The sequence below is a fragment of the Etheostoma spectabile genome, chromosome 20 (genome assembly GCF_008692095.1).
Source record: "Etheostoma spectabile isolate EspeVRDwgs_2016 chromosome 20, UIUC_Espe_1.0, whole genome shotgun sequence".
NCBI classification, from domain to species: domain Eukaryota; kingdom Metazoa; phylum Chordata; class Actinopteri; order Perciformes; family Percidae; genus Etheostoma; species Etheostoma spectabile.
In genome coordinates, this window is record NC_045752.1 from 22,177,245 (window position 1) to 22,200,022 (window position 22,778).

Sequence of the window (22,778 nt, forward strand, 5' to 3'; positions counted from 1 at the left end):
TGTGTGTGTGTGTGTGTGTGTGTGTGTTTAACAGACAGGGACAGAGAGAGTGGACAGAAATAGCCCCAGACGCTGCAGGCCCAGGACTGGAGGGGCCTGGCCCTTCTAAACCAGGCCATGGCTTTGGACGATCTAATTGGTCAAAATGCTATAAGAGGAGTGTGTGTGAAAAGAGTGAGGATGTCAATTCTGAAAAGGGAGTGTGTGAGAGAAAAAACAAATGGCAAGATAGTGAAGGAAAAAGACATTTGGGGTGTGGGTGTGTGTGTGTGTGTGTGTGTGTGTGTGTGTGTGTGTGTGTGTGTGTGTGTGTGTGTGTGTGTGTGTAAAGCCACCCTGAGCATAACTCGGCAGACAGAGAAAAGGAGGAGCTACAATCGCATTACAGGAGAGGAGCACCCATTACATCAGCTTGTGTGCATGTGTCTGCAGTTGAGCGAGGGTTAATGAGTTCAGAGTTCCAGCATGCGTAAGTGCAGGTTGACATGCTTACAGAGCATTGGAGGGAGGTAAAAAGTTGCACTTTCATTGCTCTTTGTAGTTTGGCTCTTTGTAGTTGCATTTACTTCTTGCTGTTCAGAGTTTGTACCTTCAAGGTTAAAAGCACTTGATTGGAAGTCGCTTTGGATAAAAGCGTCAGTTAAATAACATGTAATGTAATGTGAAGAAGAGAGGGATGAGAGGAAAACAGAAGACCGGAACTGTCTTTAAAAGTTGAACATTAGTAAAGCCCAGCCAAATGGGAACAGCCGTTTATTCCTTGTGCATGATTAATTGTAATTACTGATAACATACAGATGGCCCCCGTTTGTTTACATACATGTAGTTTACACAGAGCTTAAACCAACAACATGGAGAATGACAGTGATCTTAAGAATAATTTCATCAACATCCATAAATCACTGAATACTAAACTGAAGAACAGTTTAATAGAAATGTGGATGTAGGGGGAATGATATCAATAATAAATCATTAGACAATTTCTCAGAGATCCAACATCATTTGACAGAATATTGTACTGTAAGAAATCTAGTGTAATAGCAGTCTCTGAGACCATGGCGTCATGATAAACAAGCTACTGGGGTTGAAATTGAGGGATATGGTATGTTTTTATTAACAGGAATTAAGAAATATTTTGCTGATATAAATCCAGCTCTGTGTCATGGCAGTGTCTAGATGAACAGTGTTTGGCTTTTCTCCTTACAGGGCAGAGCAGCGGGGGTCTGCCGAGATCCTTTATCTTGAATCTCTTGAATCCGCAGACGATGAAAAACACGTTGCTGCCCCACTTCTCCGGGCACTGGCGCAAAGGGAAGCTAAACACCGTTCACCCAAACACCCTGGCCACACAAATATGACACAGAGCAAAGTATTCCAATAACAAAAAGGCCAGAGGAGTTGCTAGTATCTGTTCACAATTGTTTAATTGATTTGTTTTTGTTTTTCTGATTTTAATCACTGTAAACTTGCCATTGTTGTAAATGAGGACCTACCCTTAATGATCTATCCAAGATATAAATAAAGGTTGACTAATACAGAGAAATGTTGTACATGTAAACTTGTGAACAATGGAATTACAAGCGCAGGACGGTTCAAACGTGGATGTGTAGGTAGCTTTCCTCTCTAAAATCAAAGTCAGTGTGTCAACTTTGACTAGCTGAATCATTATTAAATAACAGCGCAGTTCCAGCAACAGCTGTATTTGGACTTAACACCTGCTTGCAGATCTCCTCACAACAAAACAGCCAGAGAGTTATTTAACTCTCCCTGTCCAAACAGAGGTTAACGTTATGTTGAGTGTGCATGAACATGACCAGCAAGACCAGCAAGACCAGCAACTGCAGGATGCACGGCGTTCTCTCCTGCTAAGAGTTGTTGTCTATCCCAACTAGCCTTCATGTGGTTACAATGAGACCAGAGGAAGCTCTAGGAGTATGCTACTCAGCTCTGCTTGGGGAAGCAATCTGACAGAAATATCCCTTTCAAGAAGAGGCAACCCCGACGTCTTTTTAGCACCCTGTCTCCCTCTAAACCAATAAACTACATATCTGAATTTGAAGTTTCAACAGTTAAGCCAGACTTCCTGCCAAGACAAAAAAAAAAAACATAACCAAACTCTTATTATGGCTAGTTTGACATATATACATAAACCACTTAATGCATGCCAGGTGGGATGTCACTTTTTTTTTTTAAATGTAAACTTTAGTTTGAAGCTTTAACCAGCTTTAACCAATTGCATTGACTTATGTAGTAAACTACGCTAATTAATAACATGACACAAGCAAGTTAAGCCATGTTAATCAGGTTATCAGGACCGCAAAGCATCAGAAAAGCAGTTTGTGAAAGTGGTTTGGGTTCTAATCCAAGTTGTTGGTGGCTGATTTCCAGCAATAAAACAAAACAAGTAGGGGTAAGTTGAGACACCAAGCTCACAAGACGAGACAAGACACAAGATTGGGTTCATGAGATTGAGACGAGTCAAGAATTTAACACAATTTTACAGAACAATTCAATGAAGAAATAAGACCTTAATAACAGTCCATTCAATTGAATGTCACAAAATGAAAAATGGGCGCAAAAGAATGGCGTTAGATCATTACTTATTCCACTGGTATGGTGGAGAGAGTGTCTTCACTCAGCGAACCGAGGTTACAACCTAAGCGTTTTCTGGCAGTAGTTGAGAGCAAATGTTGTTTGTTTGTTATTTGTTTTGCTGTTGTATAGTATTTGTTTTGCTGTTGTATAGTATTTGTACTCCTTCACTTGGGGTAAGGACTCATTCCCTACCTTAGGAAGGCACTCCATCGGTTTCCTATTAAGAACCATGGCTTCAGATATAGAGGTGCTAATCATCATCCCAGCCGCTTCACACTCGGCTGCGAACCGATCCAGTGAGCGCTGAAGGTCGCAGGCCGAACTTACAGCAAAGAACCCTGACACAGCTCTCGCTTTGGTCATACAGAGATTGGATGGCCCTGAGAAAAGACCCCCCTCACCCCATACTCCCGCAGTACCTTCAAAAGTATCTTCCGGAGAACAAAAAATCCACAAAACACATTTAGACCGGTTGAACATACTCCAAGGCTCCCTCCAGGATCCTTGCTAGAGTGAAGAGCTGGTCTGTTGTTCCACAACCAGGACGGAATTGCCTTGTTCCTCTTCAACCCGAGGTTCGACTATTGGCCAAATCCTCCTATCCAGCACCTTGGAGTAGACTTTACCAGGGAGGCTGAGAAACGTGATACCCTGCAATTGGCACACACCCTCTGGTCTCCTTTTTGAACAAGGGAACCACCACCCCGGTCTGACACTCCTTAGGCACTAAACTTCCACGCAATGGTGAAGAGGCATGCCGTCCAAGACAGCCCCTCCACACCCAGAGCTTTCAGCATTTCTGAACGGATTCCATTAATCCCCGAGGCTTTGCCAATGTGGAGTTGTTTGACTACCTCAGCGACTTCCACCAGGGAAATTGACAACAATCCCCCATCCACATGCTCTGCCTCTGACATAGAGGGCTTATTAGTTGGATTTAGGAGTTCCTCAAAGTGCTCCTTCCACCGTCCTATTACCTCCTCAGTTGAGGTCAACAGGATCCTATCCTTACTGAACACAGCTTGGGTGGTTCCCTGCTTCCCCCTCCTGAGGTGATGAACGGTTCTCCAGAAGCACCTTGGTGCCAACCGAAAGTCCTTCTCCATGTCTTCTCCAAACTTCTCCCACATCCACTGGTTTGCCTCTTCATGGTAGAGGCTGCAGCCCTTTGGACTCTCGGTACCCTGCAACTGCCTCTGGAGTCCTCCGGGATAACATATCCCGGAAAGATTCCTTCTTCAGTCGGACGGCTTCCCTAACCCACGGTGTCCACCACAATGTTTGTGGGCCCCTTGAGGCACCTAAGACCCTAAGACCACAGCTCCCCGCCACAGCTTCAGCAATGGAAAATTTGAACATTGTTCAATGCCCCCAGCCTCCACAGGGATGTGCGAAAAGCTCCACCGGAGATGTGAGTTGAAAGTCTGTCAGACAGGGACCTGCTCCTGCTAAGATCAGAAGAAACTATTATAAAATTGATCATTGACCTTCGGCCTAGGGTGCTCTGGTACCAAGTACACTTATGAGCATTTCTATGTTTGAACATGGTGTTCGTTATAGACAATTCATGACTAGCACAGAAGTCCAACAACAAACAATAACTCTGATTCAGATCAGGGAGGCCATTCTCAATCACGCCTCTCCATGTGTCTCCGTCATTGCCCACGTGCACGTTGAAGTCCCCCAGCAGAACTATACCATATAAACCCATGCAGGACTCCATTCAAGGTCTCCAAGAAGGCCGAATACTCCGAGCCTTTGTTTGGTGCATATGTACAAACACAGTCAAGAGTTTTTCCCCTCACAACCTGCAGGCGTAGGGAGACAACCCTCTCGTCAATCGGGGTAAACTCCAACAACGCGGGGCTCAGTTGGGAGCTTCTGAGTATCTAGCTGTATTCCACATCCCCATAGCCAGCCTCTGCCACCCGTGTCTGTTCAGTGCCCCTGACCTTCACTGCCACCTGTGTGGCAGTGCACCCGCCCCCAGCGGTTTGTCCCACAGGTGGTAGGCCCATGGGATGGAGAGGGAGGTGCCATGTTGCTTTTTCGGGCTGTGCCCGGCCAAGCTCCGTGGCAAACCCGGCCACCAGGTGCTCACCGACGAGCCCTCCATCTGGGCCTGGCTCCAGACGGGGGGCCCCCGGGCTTCCTCCGGGCAGGGTAACTTCACCTCTTCCTTGATGACTCATAGGGGTTTATGAGGCATTCTTTGTCTGGCCCCTCACCTGAAACATCTGTGCCATGGGAGACCCTACCAGGAGCACCAAGCTCCTGACACACAGCCCTCAGGTTCATAGGGACACACAAACATCTCCACCAAAATAAGGTGATAGTTCCCAGAGAGGTGATTACGTTCTAAAGCACAAATAAATTACCATCAAACACTCAACAAATGCATTTTCTGAAGACAATGTTCTTTTCTCCTCTTCTTCATTTTATTAATTGCAGCACTAAACAAGGAGGTTGTCTACTCTAGTATCGATTTATGACCATTAAAAGGACAAATGGAGAACATTTCTCTTTGTTTAATATCATTAAAAGTGAAGTTAAGTTTTGCTTTTTGCTTCCGACTCATTTTAACAGAAAAAGAGTATGTATGCGTGTGTGTCTCAGCCAAGAGAGCGAGAGAGAGAGAGAGATTGGGAGAGAGCGGCGGTACTCTCTTACATTTTAACAATGGGTTTTACAAGCAGCTTTTTTTCTTCCACTATCACTCTACAAAAGTAAACTCAGAGTCAACTTTAGAGAACAGGCGGGGGATTCTATGCTAAATTTCAAGCCTCTACAAATACGAAAAAGAAAAGAAGGGTTAGGGGTGTTGCTGCTGGCACAGGCACACCTGTTCACAAAATAGCCGGTATCCACACGTCTTTACTATGTGTAGCCTAACTTGCCATTACTCTTCAACCACAACAAATCTGAGGACTCAGCTGCTGGTTGCAACCCAAGTGAGGCAGCAGAAACCAGTGGAGCAATGTCAACCGTGTGACGTGTGCGACGTTCAAATCATAAATTTGAGAATCTTGAGAGAGTCTCTTTCATATATGTTAAGTCCCGCCTTCTTTGGACAATTCTTTGGACAATTGGAAACCATCAGATGACAACCTATGATGTGAAATTAGCTACATTTATAAGTAACAATTGGCTGAATTCGCTGGTTATAGTTATCATTTTTACTGGAGAAATTGACTTTAGCTTTAGACATTACAAGGTGAGTTTAAGGCTTAGAGTGTACAAACTTGCAATGTAAAAATGTAATTCTTTCAATTCGCAATAAAAGCAATAATAGTTACACCCTATGCTAGGTCTTAAATTTTCATTGGTTAGGCTATCAGCCATTAACATAGACCAATAATCATCCGATAAATGAATATCAGTGAGTTATCCTCTGATAACCCGTGGGGGAGTGAGGGGGCAAACTAGTAGTTGTTCTTTGCTCTGCAGTGATAAACAAGGACACAGGGTCAATGATGATGAACATCAATATTATCAAAGTTTAGAGCCAACGCAGCAGCGCTTTGACAACTGTAGTTCCGGCTTCCTCCAGATATCTGTAAGTGCTGCAGCAGTTGTTTTCTGCTTGTAGGACGTGTCACTGACATGTTTGAATGTTCTTCTCTACAGGAAGGGCAGGGTTGGCCATGTGTAGAACTGCTCTGCCAATGAGTCAACAACTCCTCGCCCTCTGGAGAATCTGCATCCTATTTAACATGATTAAGGGAGTTTGTGAGTCAGTAAAAATCCACTTCCTTGTTTTGCATATAGCAAAACAATGACCTCCAGTCACTCTTCCTCACAAACCACAAAACCAAAACAAACAGAGTTGGGTCGATATCTGGTTCTGCCACGCTCTGGTAAATAGAAAATGGCCTACGTCACCAACTTGTGCCAACAGAGGCAGTAATCACACATGTAAAACCCAATTCTCTACATTTGCCTGTAACAATTGTGATGTTCCATACGGCTAAACCGATTAGATGTGTTGAAATGGTAAGAGTTGGAGAGTGCATATCACAATGTTAATGCAGGGGGAATTTTCACTGTCGTAATTTTCCCGATTATTCCGATACCACATGAATGCAGCCCAATTGCCCTCGCAATGTTAACAAATGTGAAAAATGTATTTGTGTATTCGCTCCGTGATTCCGATCAGCTCCAAATGTAATGGGTTCTTCCTTGGCCCATGCTAAACCCTTCCACCAAGTTTCCTGAAAATCGGGCCAGTCGTTTGTCCTGACTCCTGATAAACAAACAAACAAACAAATAAACAGACAAATCTAACCAAAAATATCCCCTTAAGATGCATCAATAAACATTTTATAATTAAAAGTCTTGCTTTACCAGACCATCCACACACTGCAAAGTAAAAGAGGGTCTGTCTATTCCACACAGCATTCTGGGATTGGAGAAAAACGTGCACCGTTTAAAGCGTAACTCTCACCAAAATGCAACCTAGGGGTATTTATGTAAATGGACCCGAGTCAAACTTTTGTTTAAAAGCATAATTAGGATGGAAACGTTGCCATTTTGTCGAGAGTTAAGCTTTGAGCCATCGTGTGCACAGCATGAATGTGACGTAACGTCAGTTTGCACGGGTTTGTTATGGTAAGTGAGGCTCGGCCATGTGTAGAAAAGTACCATAAGCAGCAGCTGACACAGTTAGTGCATTTACATGCAGTTTAAAACAACTATATATTAAACGATTATATTAAGGTTAAGGCCATGCCCTGATTTCTGATTATAATCGGAGTTCTAATTACCCGGTTAACAGAGGTAGAGAACTCCTTTAATAACCAATGTATCCCTGCATGTATACACCTTAACCAGACTATGATCGCTTTAAGCGTGTGCGAATGCTTCCACTGCCCTCCCAACTCTGGGGGAGTTGATTTTGAACCAGACATACTCCAAGGGGGTAAGCCTCTCCTCTCTAAGCGTAGTTGACAAATCACCGTATTGCCAGGAGAAGCTCGCAGACAGTTTGGACTTTCAGCTGTTTAGGTTTAATTACTAACGTTAACTAGCATGTTAGTTAGCAGTAATTAGCCTGTGTCTATGTTATCTCCTAACATTTACCTACGATCTCCGTCTCTACTGATTGGGAATGACTGAGATTTCTCTTGGCACAGCTACCAGAAGACTTCCAACTTCCAGACACGTTGCCCACGTCACATCTACGTCGTCAAGCTCAGTTGGAGGCTGCGCCGTAACGCCCAGCCATCACCGGAAAAGTGCTTCTAAAATCCTTCACTGGTCGCCTTCTAGAACAACGGGATCCGTTGGTCCACTTCTTTTACTATCTAAGACATACTCCGTCAGCGCACTGCGAGATGTAGTCATTGCCATGACACCATATAACAAAACAGCGTTACCTGAATCAGGGAGGGCCCTTGGCTTGCGGCCCTTGGCTAATGTAAATGTTAGTAATCTAAAGAAGTTAGGTTGCTAATTCCACCTGACACTGGTTACAGATTACATTTTACTAGATATAACAAGTGCTGAGTCATCTGGAGGGAACACTGTGCTGTCTTATGCTGAAATAATGTGTAAATTAAACATTAAGTTATTAAATTTGACTAATTTAGTGAATGGTCTGTGTAATGTTGACATAGGTCAACCAGAAGAAAAAGCACTGTACATCGGCAGAGCGCCACCTACTGTACGTAAGGTGGAGTTACTCCTGTCATTCTCCCCATTCCTCCCTGCTCATGTATACGGGGAGAACTGGCATAACCCGGCTATTCACTTAACCGTGGTATGTGAACACACTGAGTGACGCACATGCTTTTCCATAGGTAGTGAAGCTACAGTAGTCAGTGTTTTGTGTTTGTTGCAAAGACAAACTAAATCACCTGATTAATGCAACGTTAACACCACGTCTCTCGGCCATTTTTCACTGCAGAAAGCTGCTACCATCCAGGCTAAGGCTAAAAAGTTAGCTTAAAGAAACAAGGCTTCTGTCCCAACCAACATTGCAGTCTGTGTCTGATATAACGTAATCTGTACTGATTGAAGTGTTCTTGGATTGACCCTTTGTTGCTAGTGCGTGACATGCAGGCTCTGCACGCACAGCCAACCACCAATCACAATCAATGCTGATCAATTTATCAAACAAGCCGGCCCCGTTAGTCGACCACTACCTGAAATATAGAGAAACCAACATGCATGCATATTTATATCATTCACTTTAGCCTGGGTTGATAGTATTATATGAATACAATGGTGTCATGTGAGTCAATCCGTGTATTTAACTACCTAATTTCCCAGTCACAGCGCTTACTTGCTTTTGTGTTTTTAAGGCATTAAAGTTGAACAAAGAATGGGTCACATTAGAAAAGTTCTTCTTTCATTTTTATTTAGATGCATTTTCCTGCAAAATCACCCCAGTAGTCGAGAATTAGTTTTTATTTCCCAATAGTGCTATTTATGTTAGCTTGTAAAAATAAAATGTCATATTGCAGGAAAAATATATATTGCAATGTCAGTTTTTGCTAACATCATGCAGGCCTCCCACAGACCACTTGCATTCCAGTCAAGGTAACCAGAATTTGTAATGAACTGGCACAAATTGTGGTGGTTAGACTTACAATATTAACATTGCCATGACATTACCATGGAAACCATTCAGTGTCCATGGCAACAACCATCTTCAGGTCCCTTAGCCAAGTAGCTGGCTGTGAACACGTAAGTAGGGCACTTCAGAGCTATCTTGATTTTCTTTGTTTTTTTTAAATGAAAAAAGGTACTAATGCAGATACTTGGTAATCATGTTTGAAATCAAATTAGTTTTTAGGGAAGATTTACTCAAAGCCCTACCACACTTGCAAGTGTTACTAACATTCACACCTGAAGCTGTCCAGTAGGCCTTTAGTTTGTGACCATGTTTGTGAACTGTGATGACATGTTTTGTGGGCGGAGCCTAACTGGTGGCAGAAAGAGACAGCAGAAGTGGCGTCTATCGATATTCCAACCCACTTTGGTTAAAACCAGGACCAGCGAAGCTCCAACGCCTGTTTGTTGAAATAATTTATGGTTTATTAGACAAAAATGTGGACAAAAAGTAATAGTTTAATGAATAGTTGTAATAGTTTTTTTGTCATTTTATTCTGACAATATAATGGTCTGCCTCAGAAGAACGAGCTGCTGGGTGGGGGACGAACAACACACACACACACACACACACACACACACACACACACACACACACACACACACACACACACACACACACACACACACACACACACACACACACACACACACACACACACACACACACACACACACACACACACACACACACACACACACACACACACACACACACACACACACACACACACACACACACACACACACACACACACACACACACACCAGGGCAAATATATCGGCAATCACCATTTGCCAGGCTAATGCGGGAGGTTGGAAGAATTTTAACAAATCGCCCAGCGCCCGACCCCGCAATCACTCCGACTCATACGACCACGGTCTGACTTGATGGTCACTGAGCAGCTCCGCGAACAGATCTGGGGTATAGTGCCTTGCTCAAGGGCACCTCAGTGTAATGAGTGAAGATGTTGAGTTGTAGTCAGACATGTGTTCATGAGGCAGGGATGCCCTAAGAAATACTGCCATTGGGTTGTAATATTGACATTTTTAACCCCAAACAGTCGTCAGAGCCTGGGTCTGTCCCAGGTTTCTGCCTAAAAGGAAGTTTTTCCTCGCCACTGTCACGCTGTTGCTTGCTCTGGAGGGAACTACTACAACCTTTGGGTCCTTGTAAATTATGGAGTGTGGTCTAGACCTTCTCTATCTGTAAAGTGTCTCGAGATGACTCTTGTTATGAATTGATCCAATAAATAAAATTGAATTGAAATTGAATTGAAATTATGAGAAGTGTTAGATTCAGGGTTCTGGGAATTTGACTCATACTAGCATTTTATCACATACTACACTGACACTTTCAGTGCTAAACACTTTCACAAAGAGGAATTTATATGTATTCATATGTAAATGTGGAATTTTGTATTTAATGGAAAAGGGACCTCTCTAATCAGACAAATTTGACAACAATCTTGTTTTGCAGCCAGTGTCAGATCACCCAAGCAGCACACCAACAGTTTCCCACTGCACGTCTCACAGTCAAACCACTCTAAAGCCATTCTCAAACTGTGGTAAAGCCTGGCTAGGGCTTCCATCGGTGCAGTTGTACAGTACCTGTGTGTATGTAGGCAGGTGGACTCTGACACAGATACAGTGGTGGGTAGTGGTTCCTCTTGCTGTGTTTGTGGATTCTGTAGTCCTTCTCACTGCGAGAGCGTCGGCTCCTGTGAGGCTCTACAGAGGCTGTTGAGGGCAAAAGGCGCTCAAAAAGTTCAGAGCTGGGCCATGCTCGCCCAAGCGTGCGGCTGCTTGTCTTCTTCATCCTCACCACGCTGGGTGGCAGACAGAAGGTAAATCTATCTACAAAAGACCAAGTCAAAAATAGTTTTTGTTTTATCCACAAGCACAAACTTCTGAATATTTGAGCCAAAGGGTTGACCCAGGGCTGCAAGGTCCCAGTTCCTCACGTAAATTCCATTCTAAAGCGTTAGTGTTAATAAATCGCCAAATGAAAATTAAAAAAAAAATTAAAAAATCACCATGTTGTGAAATAAGGAATTCCTGTCCTGGGTTGGCCAGATTGTCTCATGGTCATGCCACCTCCAACTGGATAAGCTAATGCTTCTGTTGTCAAGTTTGAATTCATTCACACACACGCACACACACACACACACACACACGACAAGCCACTCCAGTGGCTAACAGTTAGCCTAGCCTGGTGCCTTTGCTTGGTGTCAGACTCGTTTGATCTAAGCTTAAGCAGAAGCCGGAGGAATGAGTTGACGGTACTTTTTGAGTCGGTCGAAGGGGGTAGGCTAGGGAGAGCGGTAAAAAGACAAGCCTGGATCCCTGTCAGATAGACAAAAGCCCATGCAGCAAAGGGAGGGAAGAAGAAGGGAGGGAGGGGGGCGCTAATACAAAAGACAGCGAGCGGAAAGAGGCTGCTCAGCCAGCAGAAGGAGGAGAGGGAACGACACAATCTCCATGGGAAAAGCAGACACACTCCTCCCTTCTACCTCCATCCATCCATGATCATTCCTCCAGGACGCTGTTCACACACACAACAGCCGTTGATCCTCTGGAGAAAAAAAACTGTGGGTGTGTGTGTGTGTATGTGTGTGTGTGTGTGAGAGAGAGCGAGAGAGAGCGAGAGAGAACGAGAGAGAGAGAGTACCATGGCTGAGCAAAGGGATGATGGAAGATGTGAAGAAGAAAAAAAGGAATCCACAAAAAGCAACATTTAGAGAGAAAAAGGGTTAATCCAGAGCAGGGCGAGTGTTGCCTCCGCTCTTCTTTGTCTCTCGTTCGTTGTCTGTTCGCCTCTCTTTCTGCCTGCTGCTCGCCTGTCTGCACTCACTCTGCCGCTCACCGTGTTGTTGTTGGAGAGGAAGAGGGGGGAGAGAAGAGGAGGAGCAGAAGAGGAGAGGCAAGAATTGACACAACACACCACACACCACACACACACACACAACACACACACACACACACACACACACACACACACACACACACACACACACACACACAACCACCCACACACACACACACACACACGTTCCCCCTGTTAAAAACACACTCTACACATTGATATCTGTCAGCTTGTTTCACAAAAGCAGAATTCATATCCAGGATAAGCGATGAAGCAAGGCTTGACCTAGTCTAATCTGCGCAGCCTGGTTTGGTGCGTTTCACGACGGCCGAGCCAGGCCCCGGGGTCGAGCACAGATTTACCGATACTAAAAGGGGAGAATTTGCATTGTTCATCCTTTATACAGAGTGACCAGCAGCTTCTTTTGGAAGTATAATGTCAAACACGTTACTTGAAAAAAGAAAAAAAAGAAACACGCCACAGTAGTGAAACAGCGAGAGAAAGCGTGGCAGACGATTGCAAACCGACTGAATGCGTAAGTAGTCTAAACATATACATTGACATTATCATAATTATACCATTCAGGGACTAGGCTACTAATCATTTGCACAGATTAACAGTTGTACTCTTTGCCTTAAAAGTAAGCAGGAGATAATGTTACTCAGGAAATGTCCCATTAAGATGGTACGCTAGAATATGATGCCTAAATAGCTCAGCAAAATATAAGGTCAAAAACCATTGAGGTGTCCTCTCCCTGTTGTTACATGAATGTACAGTAGTCTACACTATATAGTTACTGGTCCAGTGAATTTATTCTATAATTTGGGAGGATTTTACAAGTTTAGAGAACCTTGTGTACGCAGAGTTTATTAAAAAGAAAGGTTTTACACAACTCACTTTAGCGGTTTGTTTTTCCAGTCACGTCATCTTTACCAGTCAAAAAGTGTCGATCTCCAAACGCGAGTGAACGGACTCTATAGGAGAAAATGGCATTCTTATATAACACTATACGACTACAAGGCCAATATTGTTTTTCACGAACGACAAAACAATAAATTACCCGTGCATTTGTATGGAACTAAGGTTTAGGAGCTTTCCATCTTTACTCTCCTCCCTGTTACGTTGCATTTGCAGATCGCCACTTTTTGACAGGCAAAGATGGCCGCAACTGTAAAAATAAACTATTAAAGTGAGTTGTTCAAAACCTTTTTTTAGTAAACTCTGTGTACACAAACAATGTTCTCAATGCTTGTGTTAATTTGTAGAGCCCCTGGTGATACTTCGAGCAAAGTCTCATGGTGTGTCTTCTTAGTGTTTTAAAAATAGTGATTTTTATGCAATCATAGTAGTGCCCCTAGCACTCCCAGTCAAAAGGCCATTTGACCAAAAACGATAATATGGTAAAACTTAAAAGTGGCGTTTCCGTCTTAATTATGCTTTAATTAGGACGAAAGTTTAGCAGGCAGGAATACAATGTGATTGTAATAAACGATGAAATACGTTGGCAAGTATTTGTCAGTATGTCACTTTAGGCAGCTTTTCACTTTGATCCCAACTTTGTATGTTATGGTTGATTTCCCAGTCTGACTTTTAGCAGTGTGTGTATTTTCAGTCCCTCCACGATTTCACAGACTTTTTTTAAGATTAATGTGGCCCAAAATGTCTGATGTTGCGGGAGCTTTTGTAAAAGATTGCGATAAAAGTTATTTTTCTGTATGTTTGTTGCAATGAAGTTGCGGGAGACAGAGAAAGTTGCAATTTTTTTGTGGTTGTATAATTCTTCACAAATATCTTTTGAGGAGAATAAAATAACTTAAGTTTTATAAGTTTACCTAGCAACCTTACCAAAAGGGCTGAGGAGGCTGAAAACCTATATAGGTATTATATGAAAATAGCTGGGGGATTTAAGACAAAAAATAACAATTTATTGAATTAATCAAATTTGAACAGTAGCTTGTTGATCTTTCCATTGTTAGTTAGTTTCCTATCTTGGCCTGGGGCACACATTCATATGGTTTGATAAAGTTCTTATTGGACTTTAACTTATCATTACACTTAAAGTAACTAGCATAGCTGTCCTTAATTTAGGTGATCCTGTAGATTCAATTCAATTCAATTTTATTTATAGTATCAATTCATAACAAGAGTTATCTCAAGACACTTTACAGATAGACCACACTCCAGAATTACAAGAAGAGTTTAGTTCTAGATCTCATCTCTGGTTTATGTGTGTGTGTGTGTGTGGTGTGTGTTGGTGTGTGTGTGTGTGTGTGTGTGTGGTGGTGTGTGTGTGTGTGTGGCGTGGCAGTCGCGAGGTGGGGGTGGTGGGGGGGGGGGGGGGGGGGGGACTGAGCAGCCCGCCCGCTGTAGAGAGCTGACAGGATTGAAACAGCGGCCACTTTCAGCGACTTCCGCGTGTGAATCGTTACAGCGTACATTGATGTTAAAATGTATACATGTTGGCAGGACGGTCTGACATGTTTTGCACCGTCTTTCACTTCACGTTTTATTTGCAAATGTGAGATGTTTGAGGCACACACTTCTCGTTAAACGAGGAAATGAATGTGGCGACGTACGTATGACGTCAACCCGTTCTCACTCCCGCTTGGTCATTGGCTCTCAGGGTCACATACTGATACAGAGTCTGGCACGGGGGACTGCTGGGATTGGTGGAAGTCGCAGGAAACTCTGGTTATTGGTCAAATTTGCAAAAACGTTGAGAGATTGGTCAAAATTGCGACTCGCACCAAAGTCACGGTGATTGGTTGAATTTGCGTGAATTTGTGCAATTGCATCGCGAAAATCCTGGATGGAACGGTATTTTGCATTTGGTTTCATTAGTAGAAGTTTTGCAAAACAGGTGCAGGGGAGGAGGAGGAGGACAAAGAAAATGAATCACAGGTGTGACCGGCTGCAGGAGAGTTTTGTTTTTAGCATTATTTTAATATGCTGTGCAAAAGTAACCCGTTTTATTTTAAATAAATTACCAAAGAATCATCCTGTGGAACTTGAGTTTCTCTAACATTGGACACACTTTTTTGTTGCTGGTTAAACAGGACCTCACACAACCGTGTGACATATTTATATAATCAATTTTAACCAATTCAGACTCAAATTTATAATAGCGGCCATAGAGGGCTGTGAAGCTGTGTTAGGGAATGCAAGCCATGCTGTTACACTGATCGACAGCTGGTGGCAGCAACCCTATCGTTTCAATGTGCCTGCAAAAGGCAGGGACGAAGAAGAAGTTTTGTAAAATTTGAAGACCAAGGCTGCATGTGATGTTGCTTATCTGATAACTGCCTGAGTCCTCGGCCCTTGGCTAAACCAGAAGTTGTTCTGTCCCTCCTCGGAAAAGCTCCTATTTCTTCCCCGAGGAGCTATAGGCAAGGAAACAGGAGGGCAGCCTTCCCAGAATCCGTGCAGCTAAAGGAGTAGCTAACTCCACCCATGCAGCTGACTAATTCATTTGATGCATCACACTTACTTCTCGGTGGGAGGGACTAAGGCCTGAAGAAGGGAATCAAGAGAACTGTCACTGGACTTGAGGAGAACATGTCACTGACTCCACAACATTGTGAGCAAATTAACAGGCAGACACTAACAGACGTGTAACACTCAACTGCTGGATTTGGAACAGTTCTTCTTTTGTGGGTATCTACAAAGAACTTTCATGTAATGCTATTTGATCATTTGACCAGTGCTGACAAAGAATTGCTGAACCAGACTCCAGCTGTGAGGAAGGACAGTGGTTCACAATTCACTGTTAACTGCTGTCATCTAGTGGACTAACAGGGTTACAGCCATAAACAGGATTTGAAGGTGCCATCTGCAGGTTCAAAAAAAAAGAGTCTGCATTCATGAAATGTCATTATGTGATAACCAAAAACACGTTTTAGTAAAATTTCACAGGCTCAAATGATTAGCTTCTTACAACTTAAAAAAGAATAGAAATCTGGCCCTGTGTAAAGCCCCCCCCCACTGACATGAAGAGAGTCGGTTAAAGCAACTAGAAACAGCAAAACATACTGGCTAGGGCTACAGACAGTATTGCTGTTACACTGGGCTGTTTTTTTTATACTTTAGACATATAACACCAACTGCACTAGGATCCCTGACTCAGATAGAAGGCCAAAGTTTTAGACTAGCATATTAAAGATAAGTCTTAAAGGGCATTCACACGAGAAAAGAAATCCGGCAATGTTCGGCGCAGGGTTATGCGGCAGGGCGAGATTCAATGAAACGGCCCATTTCTGTGACATCATGCTGTGTTCTTAAACCCCCCCAGCAAAGTCAAAGTAGACTTCATATTTCACAACTACTGTTTTCCGTCAGATCGTTTATAGATAGCAACATTTCCGAGCACAGTTGAAGGCAGCTTCATTTCCCAGGAGAGAGAGAGAGAGAGAGAGAGAGAGAGAGAGAGAGAGAGAGAGAGAGAGAGACAAGAGAGACTGCTTTGCTGTTGCGGGAGACATTCAGCTGTTCCACAAACTCCCGGGCAGTTCGGTGCTTGGTGTTTTTCTTGTGGCAGCGATAGAGGCAATGTGGTTTCCTGCTTCCTGTACGGGACTCTCACCCCGTCTCAAAACCCACGTACAAGTCTGATCTCCAGTTACATGCCTGGCCACTTCATGGTGTGGGGTTGTGTATTTTATAAAGTTGAGTCGGGTGAGTGTCCCTACTGCAGCAACCGAAACCAATACCCCCATTCAAAATTAATGGAAGGACCTGCGTTTATGCTGGACCTTCAACGCGGGCAGTCTGAATGCGGCCTTAATGTGAACATACTTCATAAGGGCTTACATAGAAACAGCGATGAAGATGGTGGACTATCAACTAACAAGAGAAGAGTTAAATGTAGCCTGAGCTCCCCCATAGTTTGTTTCTCTCCAGCGGTTTTTGTGGTCACACTTTTCAGAATGAGTGAACAGCTGTTAAAAATCCACATCAGCAATAAAAAAAAGCCATGCGTGTACACTAATGTGGCAGACAACCTCTTATTTTCCATCGCAGTGCCAGGGACTGCTGCTGTGTTGGTGGGAAACAAGCGGAGGCATCAGCAGGCTCGCTGTTTGAAACCACTCTGACTGTCACATGGTGTAGAGACAGCTGTGATGTCATTGTGATGTTGCCATGAAAACCTCAAGCTATCCCGGGACACAAAGTCAACACTTCCTGTAGTTACCTACAAATTAAAGACCACATCACATAAACTGCCTTCAAGGCTGTACTGTAAAACATCTCAAAACAAGGACTGCAATTTTTCCAGCTCTACTTTTTAAGCTGGTTAATTACAGCCAGAGCGGAAGAACACCAATTTACAGTTGGATTGTTGTGGTTGTTGATGCAGCTGTTCCGTTTTTTACTTTGGAGACACTGTGAAACCCTGTCAGCACGCCGCTTTGAATTTCAAATTAAATTAATTAAAAGGTTACAAAAGTGAGAGTCGGGCAAACAAAAGAGGAGACGAAAAACATAAGAGTGAGGGAAAGGGGCCGGGCACTCCATGCCTGCAGGTATACTCAGCTGGCACCTTAACACACACACACACACACACACACACACACACACAACACACACACACACACACACACACACACACACACACACACACACACACACACACACACACACACACACACACACACACACACACACACACACACCCACACAACACACACACACACACCACACACACACACACAACTAATTTCCTCTTGATGAAAGGCCCATCAATTACTTTCGAAAATTCACTTTCATCGTCTGTACACAGATCGGTGTGTGTTTGTGGTTGTGTTTGTTGGTGTGTGTGTGTGTGTGTGTGTGTGTGTGTGTGTGTGTGTGTGTGTGTGTGTCAGCGTATAGAGACACAGACACACAGATAGATGTGTAGTAACCACATAGTTGTTGTAACTTGATCTTCTGACTAGTGGCAGCTCCCTGTTCACTGCAGCACACAGAGCTGTTTGAGTGCCCCTGAGCCAAACTCAGACACCCAAAGAGGCTCTTAATGACCGGCTGAGGAGATCTTTACAGGGCAGGGCAGAAGACAAGCAGAGTAATTCAGGAACAGTTGGGCAATGCTCAATATATAGTGTTTCCGCTAGTAGTCTAACTCCGTGTTTTGGTCCAGTTGGTTTTACCACGCACGTAGAGTAGCCTATGCATGAAAATAGGCCTGCACAAATCAGGGAAAAATATGAATCACAGTTTTTTTTAGCTTACACGAAGTGTAATGTTTATTGCACACTTGAACCATTGGCAGTACCAAAGAGATTTTATTTGGCCCCTATGGCACATTCACATCACCACAAGTGTGATGTCATATGCTCATTTGCATATTTGTGACATCATTACACAATAATTAGCATAAAGCTTAGTGATTGTGTCCGCAAGGTAGATAGAAGGAAATAGAAATCTTAAGCCAAGTAATCACTAATTCAATACAGGACTTTGAACAAGAAAAAAAACAAGACATTCTACCAAAGGGAGGGGAAAAAGATCAATAAAGAATTATCAAAGAAGGCGTTTCCAGGCGTCTTTTCTATCATCGCGTCCCGCTGTCTCTCCTACCTACATCGTCCCCCGCACCCTGTCCCTTCTCCCCTTTCTACCTGCCTACACACACGGGGGGGGGGCTCCCACTAAACAGATTCAGACAGAAGTGAATGTTTAAGTGGCTTCAGGAGAGAAATACCTCGCATGCTTGCTGGACAATACTGGTGACTTTGTTTTATAGAAAGTCGCTGTCTTTTCTGCAGAAAGTTGCCAGATTTGTCGCTAGACGCTTTTGTGGAGAAAAAGTTGCTAATCTAGCAACAAAGTTGCTAAGTTGGCAACAATGTTTTCATGGAGACATACGCTGTGTGCGTGAAGGGGAGGGGCTGTGTATGTGTGTGTGTGTGTGTGTGTGTGTGTGTGGTGACAAAGAGACAGAGGAGAGCAGGGAAAGGAAATGAAGCTGAACGAATGCGTTTTTTGAATAGCATTAAAACAGTAGTAACAAAACGCAATGTGTGGTGGAGTTTTTGACAGTTTGACACTTTTTTTTTGGACAGTGTTTTTTTTTTTCCCTTCAAACTTATTTTCAACGTCTTTCCTCTGAATTATTTTATATATGGGGCAAGTAGAATTTTTTTTGGACTTGCCCGACTGGACATGTGAAAAAAAAACCTTAGTGTTGAACCCTGCACATGCAGAGTGGAGTTGTACTAATCTCACACACACACACACCCACACACACACACAACACACACCACCACACAACCCACACACACACACACACACACCCCACCACACACCACCACACACACACCACACACACAACACCACACACACACCACACACACACACCACACCCACCCACACACACACACACACCCACACACACACACACACCCACACCACCACACACACACACACACACACACACACACACACACCCTTTGTCCTAGACTTGTGTGTGTGGGGGGTGTGGGTTGTGATGTGGGGGGGGTGTGCGTGCCTGTGGTGGTGGGGAGAATAAGACCTTTATTTATGGAAGCAGTGCCTTTCTTCTCTTTAATCAGAGCAGAAAACCCCAACAAATGCACATATTCTCTCTCTCTCTCTCTCTCTCTCTCTCTCCACTATTACTGCAGGCTCAGGAAGAAGGGTTTCACTACAGAAAGGGGACAACCAGCTCCCTCTGTTCAATACAACAGTTATGTAAGCATTTACATTTTTCCAAGTACTCCACTACTTCTAACGTGTAGGAAGCCATGCATGCTTCATGAGTGTGAGTAGAATTATAAAGTGATTACAGACAGTATTCAGACCGCTTCACCCTTTTCACGTTTTATGTCTTATGATAAAATTGTTGAAATAGTTTTCATCAATCTTCACTCTATAACCCATAATGACAACGCAAAAAGAGGATTTTACATATTTTTCAAAATTAATAAAAACAACACAAATATCACATAAGTATTCAGACCCCTTGCTATGATAATTACATGACATAATGATGATAGATAGCATGATAATAGTAGATGTTCTTGCACCTTAATTGGAGTCCACCTGTGACCGGTCTAGTTAAGGTCTCACAGCTGACAATGCATATTAGGGCAAAAACCCAACCAGGATGTGGAGGGGACGGCAGGACTGTGTCGAGGCACAGACCTGGGGAAGGCTACAAGACAAATCTGCTGCACCAAAGGTTCTCAAGTGCACAGTGGCCTCCTTAATTCTTATATAGAGGAGGTTTGGAACGGCCGGGACTCTTCCTAGAGCTGGCCGCCCGGACAAGCTGAGCAATCGGGAGGAGAAGGGCCTTGGTCAGATAGGTAACCAAGAACCCAATTGTACCCAATTGTTGTGTATTTTGGGGCCACTGTGAGCTCCGTAGTTGGGATACACCTGATGGATTGTGGGTAACTTTGGCTTCCGTTGTTGGTGTTAGCCATGCTGCTGTTGGGCTAATAAACGGTTAATGTTCCGTAGTAACCTGGGTTCTCATTGTCAGGGTGGTCCCTGCAGCACCCGAGCCGTTTTGGGCATACCCTGAGACAAATGGATGCAAAGTCAATGCGAGCATCAAAACTAACTAGAGGGCTCTCCTCAGATCTAATGATTGGAGCTGGACTTCTTTAGCTTTAAGTTTTTTTCTTTAAGCTTTTGGAGCATTATGCGTTTATAAATTTGCCTTAGCTACTAGGCACAGATATGGCAATAGTAACGGTCCAAAATGATTTTAAATTGTGTAAAATTTCTTTTGATAGGAAAACGTACTTCTTTCTTTAAAGTGCTCATATTATGCTCATTTTCAGGTTCCTAATTTCATTTAGATGTTGTACCAGAACAGGTTTGCATGGTTTAATTTTCAAAAAACATATTTTAGTTGTACTGCACGTTGCTGCAGCTCCTCTTTTCACCCCGTGTGTTGAGCTCTCTGTTTTAGCTACAGAGTGAGACGTCTCACTTCTGTTCCATCTTTGTTGGGAGTCGCACATGCACAGTAGGAAGATCAAAATATATTAAAGTTCTGATAAATACGATGTATAAAAATACAAACTTATGATATGAACGTTAAAGTCCTTTGAACAAAAAACATTTATTTTATTTTTAAATCGACCATTATAAATGCTGATACCCATTAGATGGGGAAATGCTTAATATTGGCCGATAAAATCGGCGAGCCGTTATATCAGTCGGGCTCTAATAGAGAACACTCTTATTTTGTCTTGTGTTCTGCATGACACGTGCATGAATACATCCACGCATCCGCACATGCACATCTGCCCCTCCTGAAGCCATAAAATTTCTTAGCAGTGGGGGGGGGGGGGGAGTTGTGTGCAACCACTGGAATTTAAAAACTTGGCGCGAGCAAAGATGGCAGAAGGAAGGAAGCCACAGTAGTGTTTGGTGAGCAAAAAAGGCAAAACGAAAAGTTAACGTTCGCTAACCCTGCGGCTCCTCTGCCCCCCCCCCCACCCCCCCGCTGTAGTAGACGTTGTATTCCCCCAACACACTGTATTCCCTTTCTGTTTGGATGCATAGGCCTACCGCTCAGACCAACATGAGAAAACATAGCAATGTGCCCTCAGCATTTAGTTTTATTGTTAAACAGTAAAATGATTCAACGTGAGTCACGTAACTTTACTCAGGTACTGTCTATGTGCTGGATTTTTCTTTATATACATTAGTATATAAGCCCACTGAGGGCAACATTATTGTTAATATTTTAGCCCAATGTTTAGTAATGACAGAAGGCTAGTAGTGGTCGTCGGGAGTGAAAATGTGACGTGTGATGCATTATTGGGTTATGTATCTGTGTAAAGTTGTGTGTGATATCTGTAAAAGCTGAACCGACTCACAGTTAAGGCTGGGCAATATATCAATATTATATTGATATTGCGATTTGAGACTAGATATCGTCTTTGATTTTGAATACTGTAATATCGTGATATGACATAAGTGGTGTCTTTTCCTGGTTCTAAAGGCTGCATCACAGTAAATTGGTGTTATTTTCTGAACTTACCAGACTGTTGTAGCTGCTATTATTTGCCTTTTTCCCCACTTAGTCATTATATTCACATTACTGAAGATTATTTACTAGGGGTGTGACGAGACGCTTACTCCACGAGACGAGACACATCACGAGATTGGGTTCACGAGAACGAGACGAGATTTAAAAAAAAAAATTATGTTACGCCTATGTCCCTCGTTATTGCCGTGGCTCTTGCACTTACCGGTGGCAGAGATGCAAAGGCTTTTAGAGTTGTTTGCCCTTTTAATGTTTTCGTCGCGGGTGCAGTAGTTAGTAGAGAGCTGTGGTGGTGCTGTAAGTGTTTTTGCATAGTGCTCGTGTTAGCCGCGGTATACGGCATTTTTTTCTTACAATGTTTACATATTGTGTTCGTCTGTCACTCTTTCGCCGTTTATCATTTCCGCAGGAAAACAAAAATGTTGCCACACAAATGATTTAAAAGTGGCAGGGGGATCTTCAATAGTAATTTCACTTTCAATTTCCATCATGCTGACATCACATCGCCTCACGAGACAACTTTTCACCTCGACGAGAAATCTCGTAAAACGAGATCTCGTCACACCCTTATTATTTACCTTAAATCTAAGTGTGAATTTGATTATTATTTTTTCCCATAATCGAGCAACCCTACAGTACATACATACATGGGAAAAGTATTTACATACTGTGAATTTC

General features: G+C 43.2%; 1 protein-coding gene across 3 annotated transcripts in view; it reads right to left on the reverse strand.

Moving 5' to 3' along the window:
- Positions 1-22,778, reverse strand: part of LOC116670682 (storkhead-box protein 2) — a 69,151-nt gene that overhangs the window by 43,464 nt on the left and 2,909 nt on the right. Inside the window, exon 1 of one of the 3 annotated variants that reach the window (XM_032501313.1) lies at positions 10,819-11,331. The exons of the other annotated variants lie outside the window; for them this stretch is intronic. Within the exon in view, the coding sequence (XP_032357204.1) occupies positions 10,819-11,026 (208 nt within the window). The 5' untranslated portion in view covers positions 11,027-11,331. Of the gene's footprint in view, positions 1-10,818; positions 11,332-22,778 lie in introns of those variants that run through there. 3 annotated transcript variants of the gene reach the window in all.